At 45.1% G+C, this 25,545-nt stretch overlaps 1 protein-coding gene across 3 annotated transcripts in view; it reads right to left on the minus strand.

The window, feature by feature from the left end:
• SNX29 (sorting nexin 29) overlaps nucleotides 1-25,545 on the minus strand; it is a 2,112,233-nt gene that overhangs the window by 1,947,715 nt on the left and 138,973 nt on the right. For all 3 annotated transcript variants that reach the window (XM_073591167.1, XM_073591166.1, XM_073591168.1), the window contains exon 4: nucleotides 7,028-7,152. In XM_073591167.1, the coding sequence (XP_073447268.1) occupies nucleotides 7,028-7,152 (125 nt within the window). The remainder of the gene's footprint in view (nucleotides 1-7,027; nucleotides 7,153-25,545) is intronic.

Below are 25,545 nucleotides of genomic sequence, written 5' to 3' on the forward strand. Positions count from 1 at the left end.
CTAGCAGTCTACCATTTCTATCATCCTGCTCAAAGAATCTTTGGTGTGGAATAACTAAACATGTGACCTCAGTGAGATGGGTTTGGAGATCTCTTTTTGTGGACTGCAGCCGTTTGAAATTGGAGACCGAGGGGTCAGACCCGTAAGTGGCTGATCCCTCCTCAACCTCCCCTTCCAACCGCGTTGTGCTGGCTTGTTGATTTACCTTCACCGCCTTAATTGCTGACATATAGTGTCCTCTAGTGAACGCCTTGAAGGCGTCCCAGACTGTGGGAAGAGAGGATGACCCCGCGTTATGTTCCCAAAATTCATGTAATGTTTGTGGGGTCTGCCCTGATATCTCGTTATGGGAGATCCAGTGGGCCCCAAGGCGCCACATGGAGCCACTGCGTTTTTCTCAGGTCCCCATAGTGATCTTGAGGGGGGAGTGATCAGAAAATCCACTAGGTAGGTAGGTTGCCTCCACTATGTCAGTTAACATAAGTTGATTTGCGAACGCGTAATCAATTCTGGAGGAGGTTTTATATGAGGTAGAAAAACATGAGTAAGCTTTAGTCTGGGAATGTAACCACCTCCACACCTCAGTAATCCCTGCGAGTGTGTCCACCCCAGCAGGTCCCCCGTAGAGGACTGTGATGGTGTGGGCCTGTCAAGATCAGGGGAGAGGGTGTTGTTGAAGTCTCCTAAGATTAACAATTTAGCTGGACAGTACAGGGAAATCCACTCCAAAATAGTGTACAGCACTTCCGGTTTGAAAGGTGGTGGGATATAAACTCCTACTATAATATACCTTTGTTGCCAGGCCATCAATACCACAATTACAAATTTGCCATGAGGGTCTGTATGGACCGCCTCAACTTTACACGGGTAGGATTTATCAGTATTGAGACCCCCCTGGCATATGAGGAATACGTGGCATGAAAAGTTTTCTGAACCCAGGGCTTTTTCAAAGCCATCAGTTTGCCACCCATCAAGTGGGTCTCCTGTAGGATCAGTACCTGCGGGTTGTGCGCCTTGACATACTGGAACATCAGTGCCCTTTTAAATTTGGAGTTGAGGCCTCTGACATTCCAGGATTTCACCAACATTGTTCCCTGATCACGTGACGCCATGATCGCAGGGGAGAATTACTAACTTCAGGATGAATGAGTCCCAACTGAGTCCCACTTGATGAGTGTTTTTAGAGCAAGAGCCAACTGCACATAACACATAGAAACCATAGAAAACAATACAACTTCCCAAGCACTGTGTGCTATTCCTACCGGTCCCCGGACCCCCCAAAAACACTGGGGATGGGCCAGGAGCCCGTCTATACCCAAAACTGAACACAACATTATAAAGCGGTAACCTGAGAACTAGGCCACACTACAGTCCTCCACAGCACCGAACAGAAGCTGCAGGCTCAACCTTAAACTTTTCTCAGCAACAGTTCAATGCTGTGCGTAAGAACTTGTGGAGGCTCTTTGGGGGGGCAAACAGGTGCAAGTTGGTAACAACCCTCCGTGCTATACCGAGTTCCTCGGAGGCGAGATTGGGGGGATGTGTATCCTGTCATGGCAAGAGGGGCCTGGTGATAATTTCTCTAGTTAGATGGAGAGCACCAGGTCTCTGGCTTCTTGTGAACCTACCCAATCGTGGGAGTTCAATGTGGATCACTTGTCGAGGTACTTTTGAGGTGGCTCCGGTACTTACAGGAAATTTTAGTAGGATATAACAGGCAAGGATGTGGGAAATCCGTGCATCTGATATCCTTATGGGATTAGGTCATCAATGCAAGGTGGTCAGCCAGTCGTCAGCATCCGCTGGGTTATCAAAGAACTGGATTGCTCCAGCATGTTGGACTCACAGGCGGCTGGGGTAAAGCATGCTATATTTTATGTTCTTATCCCTGAGTCGTCTACGAACATCGTTGAAGGTTTTCCTCTTCCACTGCAAATCAGGGAAAAGATGAACGGAGGTGTTACCATAATTGAGAGTGGGATGTTTGGGGGCTTCAGAGAGAATCTTGTCCCTGTCCCGATAATTGAGAAAGCGGACTAGAAAAGGCCTGGGGAGATTCCCCAGGATGGCGCAGCCGGTGGGCACCCGATGGGCCCTTTCAACCACGTAGGTAGGAGGGACATCTGTGAGGCTCAGGAGATTTTTAAAGAACTCCTCCACAAATTCAGCCGGGTGGTCCCCTTCCTCTTTCTCAGGTAACCCCAGGACTGAGTTGCGCCTGAGTTGGTTTTCGGCCTCATCAGATTTTGCGACAAGGGACTGTACCGTGAGCTGCAAACCAGCAATGGAGGAGGCATACGTGGCGGTAAGATCTTCAGTGGCGAATACTCTGGTCTCAGTTTCAGTCATTCTCCCTCTTATTTTGTCAAGGTTATTCCTGATAAAATTGCACTCCTCAGCAAGATGGTCAATGCGCACAAGCAGTGAGGTCCTAGTCTGTTCGATCGCAGCGAGGATCGTGGCTGTACTATCTTGCGATAGCGGGGCTGACTCCTCTGTCACTGGAACCGCCCCGAGACCCATCTCCAATTCAGCTAATAAGTCGTCAAATCAGTATGGGGTCTGACTGCGGTGAAGAGAGTTGCCGGGGCGATGAGCCTATCCCAGCGGCCCTGGAGTTCTTCTTCCCCTTTCTGGAAGGGGGGACATCTGATGAGTCACTAAAGGGGGACCCCGACAGAGGAGCAACTTGTGCCCAGATCAATGACCAGGAAGCAGCTGTGGTTGGCCCAAGGGAGCAGTGGGTATTGAGCCAGGGAGAGCACAGTCCAGGCAGGCAGACAGCGATCACCCGCAGCCCCCCTCTTCACAGCAATCCCCTGAGCAGAGGAAGTCTAGTAAGGGTGCAAAGCTGGGAGTGTGATCAAAAAAGGATCAAAGCAGGGGGGACCCAGGCAGAAGGATGGCAAAGACACCAGGCCCCTGGGCACCTACACTGTCCCACACAGGCAGTCTCCACCGGTCAGCACACCAGGCCACTGCAGGGAGATGGATGGATGGTGAGGACAGGTGGGGGCAGCAAGATCCGCTCTCTTGATCTGAGGCCGGGCCTGCCGCGGCGCACTCCTGCGGGGTAGTCGCTCAGGAAAGCGGTGTCAGGCAGGCTTCACTAGGCCGCGGCTGCCACAAGCGCTCCCAGCGGCCCAGCAGGCAATCAGACCACGCCAGGCAGGTGGAGAGCAGGCAGGAGGGAGGATGGAACACAGTCTCAAGGATGGATGGCAGTCTCTTACCCCAGGCTGGGATCAGCTCGCTCCGGCCGGGTACAGGTCAGCAAGATGGCGGCTGCAGGCCTGAGCAATGCACAGCCTCCCGGACGACCACGGCAGAATCTCCATTCAAGATCCACTCAGGACTCAGCAGGGGAAGGAGAGGAACAGATTGTCAGGTTGGCTGGTCTGTTTTGGACAGTAAGATGCGAGGATGGTGAAGGATTGAGTTCAGGATACCCGGAGCTCCTCTCAGACACGTCCGCCGCCACTCACATCCGGACACGCCCCAAGTCTATGATTAATTTGGATACATAATTGGATGAGGGCCTCAAGATTGTTAGGAGTCCCTAGTCTGGTGAGCTCATCTTTTACCTGTCCAGAAAGTCCTTGGTGGAACTGGCTTTTTTGCACTGCTGGGTTCCAAGAGGTATCTGCGATCCAACATCTGAATGCAGCTGTGTACTCAGCGACAGAGTTTGTTTTGCCCTGCTGCAGACTATGCAACTTTGCTTCGGCAGCAGCATAGTGGTTGGGAATCATCAAAAACCTAATTCATTGCGGTAAAAAAAGTCTCAAAATTACTCAAAGTTGCACCGTCTTGTTCTATATAAGGGGAAGCCCAAGCTAGAGCTTCCCCAGTCAGAAGTCTGATAATAAACATTACCTTCCTTTTCCTATATATGACACTGATTAAGGAAACCCCTGTAATGGTAGCAGTCTCCATTAAACTTAGATGGTTGAGGCTGAGGCTTATGGGTCGTACACACGATAGGGTTTTCCGACAACAAATGTTGGATGTGAGCTTGTTGTAAAGTCCGACTGTGTGTATTGTAATGTTCGGGGAACCAGCTAGATCGCAGGACACAGGCTTTTCAGTCAAAAGGAGGTTTATTGAACTTAAATAGCTTTACAGCAGCAAAAACAAAAAGAAAGAGATTTCAGTCTCACCGACTTGCAAAGTCCAGAACTGCTATCGCAGTTAAAACAGTCCTTGATTTCTGTTGCAGGTAGCTTCCCCTGCCAGGAGGCTTCCAGGCAGGACACTGCTGTTCACTTTTGTTGCAGCACACAAAACACCATCCACCATCTCCTCTACACTCCTCCACACTCACCTACAGCTTCCTGTCTTGTTTTAAACCCACTTCCTCTGACAGGTGAGTTAACCCTTTTTGTTCCCTTAAAGGGACCACAGTCCAAACAGAGGGGAAACATAGCGTCCTTCCAGGACCCAGCCACGGCGTCCTGAACAGCATGCTCCATAGAACATTTGTTGGCGGAATTTCCGCCAACAAATGTTTGAGAGCAGGTTCTCAAATTTTCCGACAACAAGTCTTGTTGCCGGAAATTCTGAGCGTGTGTACACAATTCCGATGCACTAAAGTCCACGCATGCTCGGAATCAAGCAAAAGAGCCTCACTGGCTATTAAACTTCATTTTACTCGGCTTGTCATACGTGTTGTACGTCACTGCGTTCTTGACGTTCGGAATTTCTGACAACATTTGTGTGAGCATGCGTATGCAAGACAAGTTTGAGCCAACATCCTTCAGAAAAAAATCCATGGTTTTGTTGTCGGAAAATCCTATCATGTGTACATAGCTTTACTGTATGTGTGTTAGTATCATCTCGGTCCAACAATGGTCTCTGCAGAGTATGAATCTCCTTGCCTTTTCACTATACTTTATAGGTTAGCAACTTTTTCTTGTTAGGTAACACTTCGGTGCAGCTTAGCTTCAATGCAGGTCAGCAATTTGCTGCCTAAGAGGAGCCACACTGTTTACTATAGCAGCCACCATGTTTGTGGCAAGATTCTTCTGTCATTAACAGGGGTCAGGCTTGAAAGCCAGTTGCTATAGCAACAGTGGGACTACCACCAACCAGTAGGATAGTTACATAGGCGGGTCACCGTGGCGCATGATGCAGGCTCACCTGAGGTGTGGAGTCTAATTATTAACTGGCGTTCACCAGAGCTTCTGATGGTGATGATGGATTTTGCTGCGTGTTAGTACCAGGTCGCGGTACTCAGGGTCGCCCCACCAGGAGGTGAGCAAGCTGGGGTCCAGTAGCAAATTAGGCAGGTAAGGATCAAAAAGAAGCGTAAAACAAGCCAAAAGGTCAGTAATGAGTAGTCACAGGTTGGGATCAGGCAGAAGCATAGTCGAGGAACAAGCCAAGGGTCGATAACGAGTGGTAGCAAAATATGGATGGCAGCAGGGGAGACAAAAGTGAGGTACTGGCTGAAGAGAGCACAATAATCTGGAAAACGGGAAGTGCAGAGACATGGCTTAAATCAGGAAGTTCATGGGGGAGCAAAGGGTTCAAGGTTCATGACACACAAGGTTCAAGGCAAGATCATTCAAGTAATTGTCCAGGGAACTGTCCAGGTGGCTCAATAAGCGACATTGCCAGACACAGCAGAGGTCCACGGTTTGGACCCAGGCTCTGACACATTCAGTGCACCAACATTTCTCAGAGTACCATAATACCAGTCCCTCATTAGTGTCCTTTCATTCCACCCACGGATAATTTAAAGTGCCTCAGTTCTTCACAGTCCTTTTGATATGTCAAAGTACTTTTCGCACATGTATTGAACATTTTTCCTCCATGCAATGTGAACCTCCAATCACCAATTCCTTTTGTGCAAAAAATCTACTTCTGTGCAGCTCCACCCTTACTTGGAATGTAGTCTACTTTCCTACTGAAATGTAACACTGCTCCCCTTTCTCAAATGGACCTTATGTTCTACCTAATGCCATACAAGCTTTTCCCAACACTTGGTACAGATCTCTCCTTCCGATATCTCATCCTTGTGAAGGATGCTACATGATGATCTGTGTGCCTTTTTCTGGTTAATAATACTCTTTTGTAGTTTGGAATTGTCTAGCATGTAAATAGCAGCAGCCCTTGGGAGCTACATTATAAAGTCTTCCATACCACATCTTTTAAAAATTGTCTCTGGCATAAAGTTCTCATAGTCTGCAATGTGCCCACAACCTTCACCACAGATGAGGATTAGCTTTAAATAGATACCAGGACAGGTGGTGATCCCATCATTTAAATTCCAGCATATGTTTTTAGCAGGGTCCCCAAAGGTCATTAAAATTACTGCTCTACACCCACTTCCTACATAGTTAAACAATAGTAACATTAAAAAAATAACAATAAATTAGGGGTATTAGCCAATACTATATAAGGGGTTAAAGAATAAGATCACCTTTGGTAACACGGTACAGCTGTACTTAGGGTGTAACATGTTACCAAAAAGCACATGCCCACACTCCCTCTGTTCCCTTACTGTGATCCGGGATCTGCTCCCTGCACCCGCTGTCACAATTCAAAAAACAGTGCAAGCGTGCGGGGTCCCCCCACATAGCCATGTCATTAAGTCAGTTTCCAGTGAATGAACAAGTACTATCTGACATTGCAGCAGACTGCTTGTAATTCTCAATGAACTATGTGAGGGCACTGGTGAATGCTCCCGTAGTTCATTGATTCTTCCTGCAGTTCAGTAACTGAGGTACGGGCAGACAGCTGACTGAAAGTCTGCAGGATCTCGGCATTGCACCTGCAACCTGTTGATTGGGGGTGCATTGTAAAAAAAAAAAAAAAAAAATGCACATTTTTTTACCTGCAAAAAGATGTATTTATTATTATTTTTACAAAAGGTGAACGTATACTTTAAATGGTTTAGGTAAATTACACCCTGGTTGGGTTCCTTAGTTGACGAAATAAAATACTTTGGTAAGAAGCAATGCAAATTGCACACTTAAGAACTCCCAAAACATAATTAGGCAGACTGGGGATAATAATGGTTTACCGGTCTCTGTTTTACTTGCGAATCCTGCTGCCTGTTTGATTGCTGCTGCTGTTAATGTTAATCCTCTGCTTCTTTTTAAGCCATGCTGAAGTACAGCTTCAAACTGAGCGCACAGACAAATAACTCTGAAAAACAAAAAATGATTAGAGAGGCCTAATTAGGGAGCTGTAAATAGATCATTCCTTGAAATAAACACTAAAGAGCGAGTAGAAGTGCTAATACATACACAAGCACATAGTATGCAAATTAGACTAAAAATAATTAAGTGCATCTTTCTTTAGTAAAGACATTGTAAAATTGTTCATCAGTTATTTAAAGCGGGGGTCCACCCACACCACCAAAAAAAAAAAATATTAAAATCCAGCAGCTACAAATACTGCAGCTGCTGACTTTTAATACATGGCCACTTACCTGTCCCAGGGTCTAGCGATGTCGGCATGCGACGCCGAGAACCCGCTTGGTTCTCGGCAGCTGCCGCCGCCATCCTAGGTGAGGAAATCGGGAAGTGAAGCGTTGAAATGAAATTCCCAAATTAAACTTCCCGGTTCCCTACTGCGCATGCGCGAGTCGCGCTGCGCATTGTAAGTGGTCCCCGCTCTCTCCTGGGAGCTGTGTGTTTCCCAGGAGACAGCGCGGAGGGACAGGAAGAGGCATAGACTCCCATGGGAGTCTATGCCGGAAGTGGGTGCAAATACCTGTCTTAGGCAGGTATCTGCACCCCCCTCCCCCCTGAAAGGTGCCAAATGTAACACCGGAGGGGGGGAGGGTTCCGAAAAGCAGAAGTTCCATTTTTGTGTGGAACTCCGCTTTAACTAGCAAGAGAAGGTAAATTTGGAAGGGCTCATAGCTATACAGTATATCAGTGTCAATACACTCACAGATTAGTCTAGAAACCAGACTGGGCCCCTCGATATTGATAGTAATAATTTAACTGAATAAAATTATAAAAAAGAGGGATGTTCAGTCAAAATATAATAAGTAAAGAAAGGTGAATGCAGGTGGGGTTTTCAAGCATGTACAATTGAAACCTGTAATGCAATGAAGAGACATATTCCTCTCCAAGGAGACTGGTAAACCAGGGAAGGTATAAGCCATGTGCAAGTCCCTGTATATGAGCAGGTTAACTTGTCAGCTTCTGTGGGAGTTAGACTCTATCTTTCCTAGCTTACCAGTCTCCTAGAGTTTCTACACTGCATTACGTTCCAAATGTACAACATTTATCATCTCCTGACCAGCAGACAGTTCTTTCAGGCACGGTTTCTTCTGGATGCATGAGAGTGCAATAATTGTTGTTCTTCCATCATATTTAATAAAAGTGATTTATTTTGCAGGATTGCTGCGCTTACCTTTTTCTTTAAACGTATTTCAATTATGAATTTAAATGTTTGCATGGTGTTCCACTTTAGTTAAAACCAGATGATTTTGTTGCAACAATTTGCGAATACAGTAAATATGAAATTCATGCTGCCAACTCAGTAAAGTCTGGTGCTACCTGTGGCTAACATCTAACATTTTGCTTTTATTTGTAAGAAAGAAGCTGTAATTCGTTTTCTTGCAGAATTTTATATAGTTTATTTGTTGAGGATTGCACTACTCACACAAAACATCTTGCTTATTGCCATGCCCTTTTTTTAATGGAACTTAGTTCAGTTAAATTTTTGCAAGGTTGGACTTCTTATCAAAATCATAAGGCAAGAAATGGTATATGGGTGAGATATAGGGGTGAGATAATATACAGTCCATTTAATATATTAAGACATACCATCTCAAAATTCATGAATGAACACCCTGAGGAGTTCAGCAGGTGGCGCTTTTTGAATATATAGGTGCATGTGACTGATTATGGCCAGATCTTGACAACATCCACACAGAGGTGGATGAAACACATTGGTTTTTGCTCAAATACCAACACATGGAACTTTCAGCCTAGTAGAGTGCCAGAGGATGATCTGAAACCAGTATTAAGTATAGCACAGTGTTTAACAAATCTTGGCGCACAGGAGGAGCAACAAAACTGGGTGTGTGGAGCCCCAGGTGGTTACACATCTTTCTGAGTGTCCCGAAGGTGACTCCAGAAAAGAGAGATTTGGATGGCTGCACTCCAATACAAAACACCTTTATTGTAGCAAATCAAATTCCATGAATAGCAGAGGTACAGGTACAAATGCAGCTGACGCATTTCACACCCTTAGTCATAGCTGTAAGTTCACAAACCTTAGTCTCAAATATATACATATGAAACACTGACCACATGATCAATTATATCACTCTAATTGCGAATAGGTGTGAGCAGAGTAAGCATGGAGATGATCCATGTGGTTAAACTGATGAAAGTGAACTTGTTGATTAATAAACAGAATGTCTGTATAAATCAACCACAAGAATCTTTACTTCACTCCATTGCACTACTGTTTACCACTGTACAGAGATATATAGCAGCATGACACTGCAGTACAAGCAGGGAATACAAACACTGATGGAAATTACAGCACTTTGCTACTTTCATTTCCAGCATATGTCTGCTCATATCTCAGCGTGTCGGCTACAGATTTTCATGCTTTTATGGTATTCCTTTGTTTAATGTTGTGTGTAGCTGTGCTACTATGGATATGAGCTTATGTGGAGCTTTTATGATAACTGGTTACAAGGGGATGTGTAAATTCTTAAGCTTAGTGAAGTGCGGACATTCAGTTGTCTAAGTTTTTGGCTCTAAATTCAGAAACAAGAGAGTACTGTTCGTGATACTTTTTTTCATTTGTACTAACACAATTTTTCAGGACAAGCTTTCGGGTTATCAAGGTCCAAGCAGTACTAATTCACAAAAGCTTTAGCAGAATGTAAAAAAAAGACAGTCAATCTGAGGGAAAGAAGAAAAAATAGGATTTTTATAACAGTAACCTGTAAAATCCTTTTCTTTTAAGTACATCACGGGACACAGAGCTATAATAGTTACTATGTGGGTTATAGGCCACCTTTAGGTGATGGACACTGGCACACCATAAGACAGGAAGTCCACTCCCTATATAACCCCTCCCACTGCTGGGAGTACCTCAGTTTTTGTAGCAAAGCAATACACGTGTATACTAGAAAGAGGGCCGGGACCTCTGTGTCCCGTGATGTACTTAAAAAAAAAAAAGGAGTTTACAGGTAAGCTGTTACAAAAATCCTATTTTCTTATCATACATCACGGGACACAGAGCCATAGTAGTTACTATGTGGGATGTGCCATAGCAATGTCAACTGAGGGGAGGGCCACATAACAGAATTAGGGCAACATGAGACTAGAGGAGTTATACTGCTGCCTGCAGCACACTACGCCCAAAGGCGATATCCTCATGCCTTTTTACATTCACCTGATAAAATCTGGTAAATGTATGGACTGAAGACCAAGTTGAGGCCTTAAAGATTTGAACCACGGAAGCTTGGTGATGCACCCCCACGAAGCACTAACAGCCCTAGTGGGGTGTGCTTTAATATGAAAAGGTGGAACTTTCCTCCTTAAACCATAAGCTTGAACAATCACTTGTCGAATACATTTCGAAATAGTAGATTTCGATGCTGCCTGTCCTCTTTTAGGACATTAAGGCAACACAAACAAAACATCAGTTTTTCGAATCCTGGCAGGATAATTCCGTAAACTGAACATTCAGGCCCTCAGGACCAAGTGCTCTGCCTGAATTTCTAGAATGTTAATGGGAAAGGCCATTTCTGATCTGGGCCACATCTCTTGGACAGTTACCCCTCCAGGACTGCTCCCCAACCCAAAAAAGGTTGGCATATGTTGTTACCACTTCCCAGGAAACTGAACAAAGGATTTTCCCCTTTGCAGATTTTTGGTTATTAACCATAAACTGGGGCTCCAGCACACCCAGCCTACAGCACCTGTTATTTCCAGGCTGTCTCCTTAACCAGGCCTGACACTGCTTAGCCTCTAAGATCTGACAAGATCGGGCACTTTTAGGGTGATGTGGCCGTAGGCTTTGGAGTCAGACACATTGGGAATCTAGAGCTTGAACCCTTTGTTCCAAGCCAATAGGATACTGTTTTGCAGCAGTCTCAAATGAAACTGAGCATAAGGAACAGCCTCGAATGAAGCCACCATCTTTCCCAACAACCTCATGCAAAGCTGAATAGAAGAATTCGACCACCTGAATCAGTTCTTTTTATGGCTCTGATCTTTGCCTGGGGCAAGAATACCCTTTTCTGGGTGGGTACCACCATGATAATTTTTTGCCACAAGATGGTCCAATGCTTGAGAGAAATCCTCTTTTTCTCTGTATCCTTATGAACTTTTGAGCTGAGAAAACGAGGAGGCGGGAACTCACGGAACTCTAATTTGTACCTTGGAGCTATTGAGGAAGTCCCCCATCTGTTTCGACACTCTTCCCCAGATCCTTGAGAACTGCAGAAGAATTCCCCTTATTCGAGTGAGTGGGGGCGCCTCCTCATAAGGAGGCTTCAGTATTTTGTAAGTTTCCTCCCCCAAGACCTCTTTTGTCCCTGGGGTTGACCCTGAGGATTACCTTTTGAACTTGACGGCGGAGGCTGTCGTGCCTGCCTGGAGTTTTTAAAATGAAAATACATTTACTCCCTTTCTTAAATGGCAAATGGGTACTTTTTCCACTAGAATTTCTTTGGATGTGTTACCCAAATCATCCCCAAATAGCTGCCGCAAAAGAAAGACTAGCCAGGAGCTTCTTGCATGGTGCTTAGAGAAGGGCGCAAAGCCTGAAGGATAGAATCTCGCATTGCAACTATTGCAAACAAAGCTGCTAGTAGCTTGCCAGATCCTGAGCCTGCTGAGCAGGATACCCTTGAAGACCTGTTTAAACTGGTCTCTCAACGATTTTTTTTTTTTTTAATAATAGGATTCCCACCTTTTATCCGTTGGATCCCTAAACATTTAAGCATTGTCTGCCGGACAAGTCAAACTCTTAATCCCAGAGGATATAGTAGTGTTAATTGCTGGTATACCCCACTTTTAGTGAATTTTCTCCACCATAGGATAAAGTGTGAAAAAACTTTTTAGGAGGGAAAAAAAATGCTTATCTGGGTGATCCACTAAGATACAAAAAAGCTTTTCCAGCAATGAATGGACAGGAAAGGTATGCACAGCTTGAGGAGGCTTTAGCGAACCCAAACACTCAGTTAAGGGTACATAAATGTGGAGCAGACCATTAAGCAAGAAATTGCACCCTCAATCTTACAGATTGTGAAAGCTGATCCATCTGCATTTGACACCTCAGAAGAGGAGTCATTAGCCTCACCATGGTCCCCTGAGGGAATTCATCTCCTCCTGCCCCTAGTTCCTCAGTTTGAGGGTCCTGGGTAACGGAAGAGAACCTGTTGCATTTTGTCCTACACTGGAATGCGATTAAAGCCGCTAACTTTTTTTTTCAATCCTATCATGGCTCAGGAAAAAAGACCTTTTTAGTAACATAAACAGGGGCTGCAGTGTTGAAAACAGTTGCAAACATTTCATGGCCCCGATGCTCACTCTGACCAGCTACTCCCTCTCAGGGGAGGACGCCATTGTAGAGATGAGTAGGCTTTCCAGAGCTTGAGGGACACCCTTTTAGCCCTTTTTTGGGGGTGTTTTAACTCCTTCTGACCTTAGCCTGATGCACAAAAGCAGAGGTACTATCAGAAGAAATCGCATCCACTGCTTGAGCAATAGTTCAGCCACTGCCGCTGCTATTAATGCTTAGCCTGATGCAAAAAGTAAATGCGTCGAATAGGAAATGCCTGTGTCACCAAACCTCTTTCATGCCCCTCTTAGCTCTTGTGTCCCTCCGACAACTTGCAGCCAGCACAAATGGAGTTTTTACAACACACTCCTGCGATGGTGTTGGAGGACGCCAATGCTGCTCTAAGCCCCGCCCCCTCCTTCGCATCGCGCCCCCCCTCCTTTCTCTTTTCAAAAAAGTTTTCCTGCGCGAGTGCGGGCCTCTGATCTGCCGGGATCGGCTTGTGTGGGAGGGATGGCGGGGAGGAGATCTGAAAGCCGCCGCCGTGCTAGGGCCGGTGAAAGAAAAAACAGCATCGCCGATCGTTCTTTAGCTCTCTCCTAATGTTCAGCCTCATGAAGAGGGATAGGGGAGTTCAGCCCAGGTGAGGGGTGTCTGGTGAAACAAAATCCCCCCCCTGAACTTACCGGAGGTCTGCCTACTAGCCAGAGGAAAAAAGCCTGCTGCTTCTGTGACACAGTGTGATCTCTGAGCAAAGCATGAGAAGGTACGTGCTCCATACAGCCCCCAGTGGTGACACATAGGCATGACAACATTTTACTTTTTAAAGAAGACATTTCATAAGAAAATTTTTAAAAATTTCTTAGAAAAACTCCACTTACCTTTCCCGCAGCAGGGTTTTCTGTGGTAAAAACCAACAGACCCAATCTTCACCCTTCACGGTGGGTTCCTTTAACAAACCTTCAGGAACCGGGGACCCTCGGGGAATCCTTACTCCTGGCCCTGTAATAGCACCCGCCAGTAAAACTTTATGGTTTTAAAATACCAAAGTACTGGATCCCGGGGTCCAGCTCTCTAAAAAGAGAAGCATTACAGGTAAAATCTCGTTTCTTCGGACACGAGGCCCGGGTACCATTCAATTCGGTGGAGCTCAGCACAGCATATCTTTACTTGTGACCAGTAGTGGGAGGGGTTATACAGGGAGTGGACTTCCTGTCTTAGGGTGTGCCAGTGTTTATCACCTGAAGGTGATGTACAATAAGAAACAACCAAAAAAAACAACCAAAAGAAAAAACAACCAAACACACACGCACAATCAAATGTACATAGTGATGGTAATAAAACTAGCATAGTTATTGAGATAAGACAGAGAGAAAGCTATAGACTGGGGAGGGGGGTTGGGATGACAGTAACAGAGGGGGCCGTAAAACTGTTGGATAATGAGTAAGAAAACCTATATCTAAATTTAGTTTGTTTTGTGTCAAATAGAACTATCATTCTTAATTCAAAAGTTTTCCTTTCTTGAATAGTTTTGAATTTCCTTTAAAACGTAAGTTCTACTTCAGCATCAAAAATCAAATTCCTTCATAAATCATGCCCAACAGTGATTAAATTCTTAATGTGTGCAATCATTTTTATGTAAAAATTGCTTACCTCTGTGTTCTGGATAACGAAATTTCAGAGGCATTTAAAAAAATGCATTCAGAGCTTCTCTTTCTGCTTCCTATTTCCTTATAGCAATGCCCTCTGGGAATGTAGATCACTGAGCCAATATGAAAGAAAACTACAATTCCCATGAATCATTGCATTCTCTGTCTGCATGTATAGGAGGGGCTGGCATGTGAACTAGCATGTCACTGCTCAGCTTTCTCCTCCCCCTGTGAACTCCACTCTTCAAGGGGCGGAAGAGCTACACGAGAAGCACACATTCTGTCTCGCTAATATCCTATAATAACAAGAATAAGAATAGTGAGTTGCAAGGGATAAAAAAATAAATCACAAATTTCTAGTGTGTGTGTGTGTGTGTGTGTGTGTGTGTGTGTGTGTGTGTGTGTGTGTGTGTATATATATATACACAATATATGAAAAAGTATTTGCCCCTTTCTGATTTTTTTTCATATTTCTCACACTTAAATGAGATCAAACACATTTTATTATTACACAAAGATAACCAGAGTAAATACAAAACACAGTTTTAAAATGATGGTTTCATTTATTAAAGGCAAAAAAGCTGTCCAAACCTGCCTGGCTTTATGTGAAAAAGTAATTGCCCCCAAACCTAATAACTGGTTGTGCCACCCTTGACGGCAACAACTTCAATCAAGCGTTTGCAATAACTGGCAATGAGTCTTTCACATTGCTGTGGAGCAATTTTGGCCCACTCTTCTTTGCAGAATTGTTTTAATTCAGCCACATTGGAGGGTTTTCCAGCATGAACGGCCTGTGTAAGGTCATGATACAGCATCTCAATTGGATTTAAGTCCGGGGTTTGACTAGGCCACTCCAAAACCTACATTTGTCTGAACCATTTGGAGGTGGACTTGCTGTTGTGTTTCGGATCATTGTCCTGCTGTATAACCCAAGCGCACTTGAGCTTGAGGTCACAAACCGATGGCCAGACATTCTCTTTTAGGATTTTCAGGTAGAGCTCAGAATTCATGATTCCATCAATTATGGTAAGTCATCCAGGTCCTGAAGCTGCAAAGCAGCCCCAGACCATCACGCTACCACCACCATGTCTGACTGTTGGTCTTCTGATGAAATGCTGTATTAGTTTTATGCCAGATGTAACAGGACGCACACCTTCCAAAAAGTAAAATTTTTGTCTCATCACAGAATATTTGCCTAAAAGTTTTGGGGATAATCAAGATGTTTTTTGGTAAATGTGAGATGAGCATTTGTGTTCTTTTTGGTCAGCAGTGGCTTTGACCTTGGAACTCTCCCATGGATGTAATTTTTGCCCAGTCTCTTTCTTATTGTTGAATCATGAACACTGATCTGAGACAAGTGAAGCCTGCAGTTCTTTAGATGTTCTGGGTTCTTTTATGACCTCCTGGATGAGTCGTCGTCATGCTCTTGGAGTAATTTTTGTAGGCCGGCCACTCCTGGGAAGGTTCAATACTGTTCCAAGTTATCTCCATTTGTGGATAACGGCTCTCCCCGTGGTTCACTGGAGTTCCAAAGCCTTAGAAATGGCTTTGAAACCCTTCCTAGACCGATACATGTACATTACTTTGTTTCTAATCGGTTTCTAATCTGCTCCTGAATGTTTTAGATTGTGGCATGATGTGTGGATTTTTGTAAACTGTTAGTCTGCTTCACTTTGTCAGACAGCTTCTATTGATGTTATTTCTTGATTCAACAGGTCTGGCAGTATTAAGGCCTGGGTGTGGCAAGTGAAATTTAACTCAGCTTTCCAAAAAATTGTGGTCAATCACAGTTCATTCATGATTCAGCATGGGAGGGGGCAATTACTTTTTCACATAGGGCCAGGCATGTTTGAACAGCTTTTTTCCCTTAATAAATGAAATAATAATTTAAAAACTGCTTGGATTTACTCGGGTTATCTTTGTGTAATATTAAAATTTTGACGATCTGAATCATGAAAAGTTTGACGATCTGAATCATTTAAGTGCAAGAAATATGCAAAAAGATTAAAAATCAAGAGCAAATATATATATATATCCAAAATAATTTCTTCTCTGTCTCTCTCTCTCTTTTTAGCTTTCTTTTCCATTTCCCTTGCTCTTTCTGTATCTCTCTCTGTCTACCTATTTATATATTTTGTAACTATTTATTTTTGTACTTATTCTACCAACTATCTGTGCACTTTTAATAAAAGTGCCTGATCTCTTCACACACCAAGTGCATACAATCAAACATCAACAAAAAATGCTTACACTTTAACTAGTTACCGACCAGCTGCCGTCATTATACGGCGACAGGTTGGCACTCCTGCGTGAATCGCCGTAGCTGTACAGCGCCCACGGAAAGGGGGCGCGCTCGCACACCCGCCGCTTCTGCGGCAATCGGATTCTTCAAGAACCGATCAGTCTCAAGGCCGAGGCCAATGAGGCCAATGATTTCTGGCCTGGACCTGATAATCGGTTCTGGTGAATGAGAGACTGTCCTCTGCCTGTATAATGTAAACACAGGCAGAGGAAGTGATGTCACCTTCTCTCGTGGAGCCTTTTTTGGTTTCAGAGCGAGAGGAGAGGACATCTCACCTTGAGTACACAACACTACACTGACACCAGTACACGTAGGTAAACTTGTCACCCTCCAATCACCCCCTGATCGCCCCCCACCAGTTAACCCTTTCACTCCCTGTCACAGTGTCATCAAGTGCAATTTTCAGGTTTTTCACTGATCACTGTACTGGTGTCACTTGTGACACTAATCAGCATTAGGGCAGTTAGTGGCAGTTAGTAGTAGGCCCAGGTAGGTTTAGGGTACCAGCCATATAACCCCCTTGATCACCCCCCCGTTAACCCTTTCACCCCCTGTCACCACTGTCACTAGTATAGTGTACAGATCTCTTTCCTGTTCACTGCTTTTAGTGTCATGGGTGACGCTAGTTAGCTAGTTAGTGTAACCGTCAGTTTTTTTACCCGCCCCATATTTCCTAGTAAAGGTTTAACCCCTTGATCGCCCCCCAGTTAACCCTTTCACCCCATGTCAGTGTCACTAGTATAGTGTACAGGTATTTTTTCTGATCACCAAATCAGTGTCACGGGTGACATCAGTTAAGTTTTAGTGTCAGTTAGGGTCAGCGTCAATCCCAGGTAGCGTCAGATTAGTGCCAGTAGCGCTAACACACACCATACACCTCTCTTACTAGTAAAGTGTTTGAACGGATCAATATCTTTGATCTGATCAGAACTATATTAGCGTCCCCAGTAGTATAGTGTTCCCAAAAACGCGGCATTAGCAGGATCAGCCCAGACACCTGCTAGCACCTGCGTTTAGCCCCTCTGCCCAGCCCAGCCCTGCCCAGCCCACCCAAGTGCAGTATCAATAGATCACTGTCACTTACAAAACACAGCACACCTAACTGCAGCGTTAGTAGTCAGGCCTGATCCCTGCTAACACTAACAGTTAATTTTTTTGGTAGCAATTGAAGCAGTCTCTGACAACCAGGTGATCTTTTGCCTGTGAAAGTCGTACTAGCTGTACCTATAAATTTAGTGGCCAAAAGGTCCAGAGGTACACTAGTGAAGTGGCCTACACATTGCTGAGCATGATGGATGAGAGCGAAGGGGAAGCCTCACTGTCAGATTCAGGCTCAGTATACAAAGCAGTAGACAGCAGTAGCACCCTGACAGATAGTTCTGACAATGGAGTAGTAGTCCCTGCTAAGGTCAGGCGTACCCGACTCCGTTCTTCTGTTGTTGAGGTGCAACAAATGCAGGGTTCTCGTATGGAGCAGAGAGCCAGTACTAGTGCCGCTTAAACTTCTGGTGAACTGGCAAGCACCAGCGGCCTAGTACATCCTGGTCATAGACAAACCAGCACTGCAGTAACACTTGGTGACATGGCGAGTCCCATAAGTGCAGTTCAAGCTGGTGCAGTGGCTAGAACAAGTAGTGCCACCAAGAGTTCATACATAGTCCCATAGAGCCCTTCCTGCTGCCTTTGCCAATCCTGATTGGGAGCCCACCACTTCTGCAGCTCCCGTACTTCCCTCATTCACTGGCCAACCTGGAATTCAGGTGGAAACAGCAGATTTTACTTCCCTTGACTTTTATCCGCTGTTTTTCACGGAAGATCTCTACAGATCTATTGTGGACCAAAATAATTTATACGCTGGTCAATTTATTGCCGCAAATCCCCATTTGACCCTTGCCAGAGAATTCGCCTGGAAACCTACAGTATTACGGTTCTCAAATTTAAGACCTTTCTGGGCCTATCCTGCCTCATGGGCATAACTTAAAAAATGAGTTGTGGTCATATTGGTCCACTGACCCAATCCATTATATGCCCATGTTCTTTGCTTCCATGGCCAGGACTAGATACGAGCAGATCTTGTAGTTATGCACTTCAACGACAATGAACTCTGTCGTCCTTGGGGAGACCCTGAATACGATTGGCTCCACAAAACTCGGTTCCTCATAAACCACTTCAACCAACAATTGGCAGCCTTGTATATTCCTGATCAAGTTGTCTGCGGTGATGAGTCCCTGATTAAATTTTATGGCCGCCTGTCTTTCAAAAACAGTATCTCCCCAGCAAGAATGCCAGATATGGGGTCAAGTTGTATAAGCTCTGTGACAGGGCAACAGGCTATACATATAGTTTTATGGTTTACGAGGGAAGAGATAGTCACGTGGAGCCCCCCCAAAAGCCCAGACTACATAGCAGCGGTGAGATTGTTTGGGACATGGTGTCACCTTTATTCGGAGAGGGGTACCACTTGTACGTGGACAAATATTACACAAGCATTTTAGTGCCTTTTTGTCACCCTTTTGATTGTGGAATTGGCACATGTGGCACCGTGCAATCTAAATCGCAGGGGCTTCCCCCAACAGCTTGTAGAGTCCCGACTTAGACAGGGGGAGAGAGCCTGCTTGAGAAGTAATAAAATGTTCGCAGTGAGGTGGAGGGTCACATGGAATGTTTTCGTTCTGTCCTCCATTCACGCCGATATGACAGTCGAAATTCCAACGGTGACTGGAGTTGTGGTAAAGCCCCTCTGTGTCCACGAATACAACCTTAACATGGGAGGGGTGGACTTCAACAACCAGATGATGGTGCCGTACTCAATTGCCCGTAGAGCCAGATGCTGGTATAAAAAGTGTCTGTATATTTATTTCAACTGGCTCTGCTGAATGCTTATGTGCTATACAAAGCGTCAGGAAGAACTGGATTTTTCCTAAAATTCCAGGAAGAGATCATCACAGCTCTTATGGTTCTAAACGGTGCTGTGGCCCAACTTCCCAATGCATATGCAGTGAGTCGGCTGCATAGGAGGCACTTTCCAGAAGTCCTTCATGGTACCTCAGGCCGAAGAACACCCCAAAACAGATATCGCTTCTGCAGAAAACGCAGATATAGGCGTGACACCCGCTTTTATTGTCCCTCCTGTCCTGACCAACCTGGTCTCTGCATCGGTGAATGTTTCCATCGCTACCACACACTGGTGGAGTATTAGCATAGGGTACAGCACGGCACAGTCCTAGGGCACACTTACACACAAAAAAAATAAATTTAAAAATTTAAAAAAACAAACCAAAATAGTTGTTCTTTTTTTCTCTATTGTTACTGTATTTTATGCTTATTTTTTTATTGTTACTGTATTTTATTGAATTTGCTTTGCAGGTATGGTATGTCCTACTGCTATACTGTAAAATTACTTTGTTTTATTGTTAACCATTATTTGTTTTGCAGGTACGCCATTCAGCTGCAGCACGGGTTTATTTATCCAGAAAGTAACAGGGTTTGCTCTCACGATACGTAAAGCCGTGACTCCAGCGCTGTAGGAGGTGATTTCATCACCACAGTTAAAAAAAAGGGCATTTATGCCAAAGCATGGGGGCAGGGGTGGAGGGGCGATTTGCCCCTAACATTAGGGGCGGATTGCCCCCATGTTTCGGCATATATTTTTTACTCTTTTTATGGCACAGATTGCAACACAAAAAAAGTTGTTTTATTGATACCATTGTTTGCTTTTCAGGTACGCAATTCAGCTGCAGCACGGATTTATTTATTTTAACAGCAACAGTGTTTGCTCTCACGATACGTAAATCAGCGATTCCAGTGCTGTAAGAGGTGATTTCACCATCAAAGTTAAAAAAAAAAAGAGCATATACAGTATGCCGAAGCATTGGGGCAGGGGTGGACATTAGGGGCGGATTGCCCCTATGCTTCGGCATATTTATTTTTATGTACTTTTCTTGGCAGAGATTTCTTCATCCACATCAATCGATGTGAATGGAGGAATCCGTTGGCTGAACAAAAAAAAGAACGTGCATGTATGCCCATCATTAGAAGTGGGTGGATGCAGGGCGGTATTCTAATGGTGGGCATACCACCGATTGATCAATATGAATGGAGGCATCTGTTGCACACAAGGCTACATGAAAAAAAGAACATTACAATATATGCCCAACAAGGACCAGCGACATACTGGTATGTTGCTGGACTTTGAGTGGTTATACCACAATGATGCCTGCAGGTTTAGGTATCATCTTGGTATCACCCTATTTAGCCAGCGGTAGGCTTTCATGTAAAAGCAACCCTAGCGGCCAATTAGCCGCTAGACTGCTTTTACAAGCAGTGGGAGGGAATGTCCCCCCCCTCCCACCATCCTCCATGGTTTTCTCTGGCTCTCCTGTCCCACCCGGGAACCCGAGAATGCATCGATCACATCGATCTTGGTCAGATGCTTTGAGGGCAGATGCTTTGAGGGCAAGCCTCCCCCAGCCTGGCACCCTGGTTTAAACATATTACCTCTCCAGTGCCCTGAACAATGCTCCTGCCGGCACCACATCACCCCCCTGCCTGCAGCACCAGGGACCCCCCGACCTTGGGGGTCACTCAGCTGGGCACCCGGCCACACAGGACCCATGCCCAGACGTCCTCTGTCTATACCTCTCCTGTACACCTCACAGCTCATCGCCAGTACACTGCTGACCTATTTTTGATCTTATTTCATTGGGTTGCTATACCTCTGGGGTCCTATTAATGTACAATATATATATACCCCCCACTGCCTTTCCATTACCCTACCCTCTCTTCCACCTCTTGCTCCCTGCAGACTGGAGCCCTCCTAGGATCATCCCTCTCACTGGTGGCTTTTTTGACGCCCTCTGTTGGGGAATTCCTTCCTGGTGACCGCGCTGTGAGTGGGCATACAAGCCTTGCGGGTTGTGGACTAGGAACAGACCATACCTCTACGTTCAGTGGTGTTACGTCCCCCCCATACCCCCCTCTCTCTTTTAATATGGATGCAGCATTAGACACATGCCCTCCAAGCAATACTATATGGTCAGTACTTACTGTTTTTCTCCATGTATATTGTATACTTGTACCTTAACAATCACCTCTCTTTATACATCTATGTTTATATATTTGATCACAATATCCTTACAATTGGTTTATAATTGTTTTCTTAATTTATAGACATACCCTTTGTTTGCTGATTCCAATCTGATATCCCTGAGGAAGAGTATATCTCGAAACGTGCCGGGTACTCCCCGCATATGTGTTCCATGTGTATTGGAGTCCTATGATTGTGAATTTTTTGCATTTTGTATTGCTATCTTTTTGTATGTATCACGTATGCTGCATATTTACCCCATGTACCACAGATCTATTTGAAGATCTATACTATTAATAAACACCTAATCATTTCAACACAATCTTATATCTTTCATACTCTTTATGACCCGTGAGTAGGTGTTCCCTTTAAAGTCCCGTAAGAGGATCAATTTCCATTTAGCTTTGAGGGCAGAGGAGAAATCTAGAGTCTAATAGACCCCGATTTTTTCAAAAAAAGAGTACCTGTCACTACCTATTGCCATCATAGGGAATATTTACATTCCCTGTGATACTAAAAATGTTAAAAAATAAAATGAAAGGAACAGTGTAAAAATAAAATAAAAAAGTAAAAATAAATAATAAAAAAATAAAATAAAAAATCACCGCCTTTAGGCTAAGGGCGTAAGATGGTGATTTTACTCCTCACTACCTATCACAGTTTCGGTGGCCCTGAAATGCAAAACCCCCCCAAATGACCCTATTTTGGAAAGTAGACACCCCAAGGTATTTGCTAAGAGGCATGGTGATTATTTTGCAGCTTTGTTTTTGAAAATGAAGAAAGAAAAGGAAAAATGTTTTTTTTCTTTTTTCAATTTTTAAAACTTTGTGACAAAAAGCAAGATCTGCAAAATACTCAACATGCCTCTCAGCAAATAGCTTGGGCTGTCTGCTTTCCAAAATGGGGTCATTTGGGGAGGTTTTGTGCTATCTTGGCATTTCATGGCCTCCGAAACTGTGATAGGTAGTGAGGAGTGAAATCAAAAATTTACGTCCTCAGAAATCCTGAAGGCGAAGATTGGTTTTCGGGGTCCTGTACGCAGCTAGACTCCTGAAAAGTCTCACACGTGGTATATTTTTTTTTCAAAATTTTCGGTCATTTTTAATTTATAATCACAAACAATAAAAATCCCAGAGGTGATCAAATACCACCAAAAGAAAGCTCTATTTGTGGGAAAAAAAGGACACAAATTTTGTTTGGGTACAGCATCCCATGACCACATGATTACCAGTTAACCACTTGCCGACCGCCTCACGCATATATACGTGAACAGAGCGGCACGGGCAGGCAAAATCACGTACGTGATACGTGATGCCTTCCCGCGGGCGGGGGGTCCGATCTGACCCCCCCCGGTGCCATAGGCGGTCGGCTCTTGTTCGCGGGCGATGAGAGGTCAGGGGGAGGCCATCCATTGATGGCCACCCCCTCCCGATCGCTCCCAGCGAATCAAATGCTTCCTCTCCCTCTGTAATGTAAACAGGGTCATCCCTCCTCGAGCCGGTCTTTTCATCCCAGCGCCGAGGAGAGAAGACATCCAAGTAAGTGCACCAACACTACACTTCCAGTAGAACATGCAGGCACACTTTTCACCCCCCTTCACACCCCGATCACCCCCCTGTACCCCCTGTCACTCTGACACCAATAGCAGTGTTTTTTTTTTGCATTGGTGTCAGTTTGTGTCAGTTACAAGTGTTAGGGCAGTTAGGTTAGCCCCCTTTAGGTCTAGGGTACCCCCCTTTAGGTCCAGGGTACCCCCCTAACCCCCCCTAATAAAGGTTAACCCCGTGATCACCCCCCTTCACCAGTGTCGCTAAGCGATCGTTTTTCTGATCGCTGTATTAGTGACACAGGTGACGCTAGTTTAGGGAGGTAAGTATATAGGTTCGCTGTCAGTCTTTTAGAGCGACAGGGACCCCCATATACTACCTGCTAAAGGTTTTAACCCCCTGATTGCCCCCTAGTTAACCCTTTTACCAGCGATCACCGTATAAGTGTTACGGGTGACGCTGGTTAGATAGTTTGTTTTTTGTAGTTTATTATAGTTTATTATAGTTTTAGGGCACCCGCCGTTTATTACCTTATAAAGGTTTAACCCCCTAATTGCCCGGCGGTGATATAAGTTAAGTTTTTAGGATCAGATAAGGTCTGCGTCGCCCCAGGCAGGGTCAGGTTACCGCCAGTACCGCTAAAACCCACGCACGCAGCATACACCTCCCTTAGTGCTATAGTATCTGAACGGATCGATATCTGATCCGATCAGATCTATACTCCCCAGCAGTTTAGGGTTCCCTGAAACGCAGTGTTAGCGGGATCAGCCCAGATACCTGCTAGCACCTGCGTTTTGCTCCTCGGCCCAGCCCAGCCCAGCCCACCCAAGTGCAGTATCGATCATTAACTGACACTTACAAAACACTAAGCACACATAACTGCAGCGTTCGCAGAGTCAGGCCTGATCCCTGCGATCGCTAACAGTTTTTTGGTAGCGGTTTGATACAGTCGCTGACAGTCAGGAGCTTTTTTGCCTGTGAGTCTCACTAGTGTACCCCTAAATTTAGAGCCCAAAATGGCAAATCGAAGGTACACTAGTGAAGAGGCCTACACATTTCTGAGCATGACAGATAGTGAAGAGGAAGTCACTCATCTGTCAGATTCAGGCTCAGAATACGATCCTGTAGAGGACAGCGGCTCCATGACAGATAGCTCTGACGACTGAGTTGTGGTCCCTGCTAAGGTCAGGCGTACAAGACCCCGAACTTATTCTGTCCTTGAAGTGCAAGAACCGCAGGGCTCTCGTATGGAGCAGAGAAGTACTAGCGCCGCTATTCCTTCTGGTGAACTGGCAAGCACCAGCGGCCTAGTACACCCTGGTCGTACATCCAGCACTGCAGTAACACTTGGTGAGGTGGCGAGTCCCATAAGTGCAGTTCAAGCTGGCAAGGTGGCAAGCACAAGTAGTGTCCCGCTGCCACCAAGAAGACGAACACAGGCCCGTCGTGCCCATAGTGCCCTTCCTGCTGCATTCGCCAATCCGAATTGGGTACCCACCACTTCTGCAGCACCCGTACTTCCCCCATTCACTGGCCAACTCGAAATTCAGGTGGAAACAGTTGACTTTACGCCACTGGATTTTTATTCGCTGTTTTTCACCGAAGATCTCTATAGATCTATTGTGGACCAAAGCAATTTGTACGCTGGTCAACACATCGCCACTATTCCCCAGTCCTCCCTTGCCAGAGATTGGAAACCAATTACGGTTTCCGAATTTAAGATCTTTCTGGGCCTTTCCCTCCTCATGGGCTTGAATAAAAAGAGTGAGTTGCGGTCATATTGGTCCACTGACCCAATTTACCATTCGCCCTTGTTCTCTGTCTCCATGGCCAGGGCACGATACGAGCAGATTTTGCGGTTCATGCACTTCAACAACAATGAACTCTGTCGTCCTCGTGGAGACCCTGAATACGATCGGCTCTACAAAATTCGGCCCCTCGTAAACCACTTCAACCAACGTTTTGCAGACTTGTTTACTCCCCATCAAGTTGTCTGCATTGATGAGTTCCTGGTTAAATTTTCTGGCCGCTTGTCATTCAAACAGTACCTTCCCAGCAAGCGTGCCAGATACGGGGTCAAGATGTATAAGCTCTGTGACAGGGCCACAGGCTATACATGTAGTTTTATGGTTTACGAGGGCAAAGATAGTCACGTAGAGCCGACAAACTGCCCTGACTACATAGGAAGCGCTGGCAAGATAGTGTGGGACTTGGTGTCACCCTTATTCGGAAAGGGGTACCACTTGTACGTGGACAATTATTATACGAGCGTGCCACTTTTTAGCCACCTTTTTGATCATCAGATTGGAGCATGTGGCACCGTGCGACCTAATCACCGGGGCTTTCCCCAACGGCTTGTAAATTCCCGTATTAGGCTGGGGGAGAGAGCCTGCTTGAAGTATAATAATTTGCTCGCTATGAAGTGGAGGGATAAGAAGAATGTTTTCGTTCTCACCTCCCTTCATG

This window comes from Aquarana catesbeiana, linkage group LG06 (assembly GCF_042186555.1).
Source record: "Aquarana catesbeiana isolate 2022-GZ linkage group LG06, ASM4218655v1, whole genome shotgun sequence".
In the NCBI taxonomy this organism is placed as follows: Eukaryota; Metazoa; Chordata; class Amphibia; order Anura; family Ranidae; genus Aquarana; species Aquarana catesbeiana.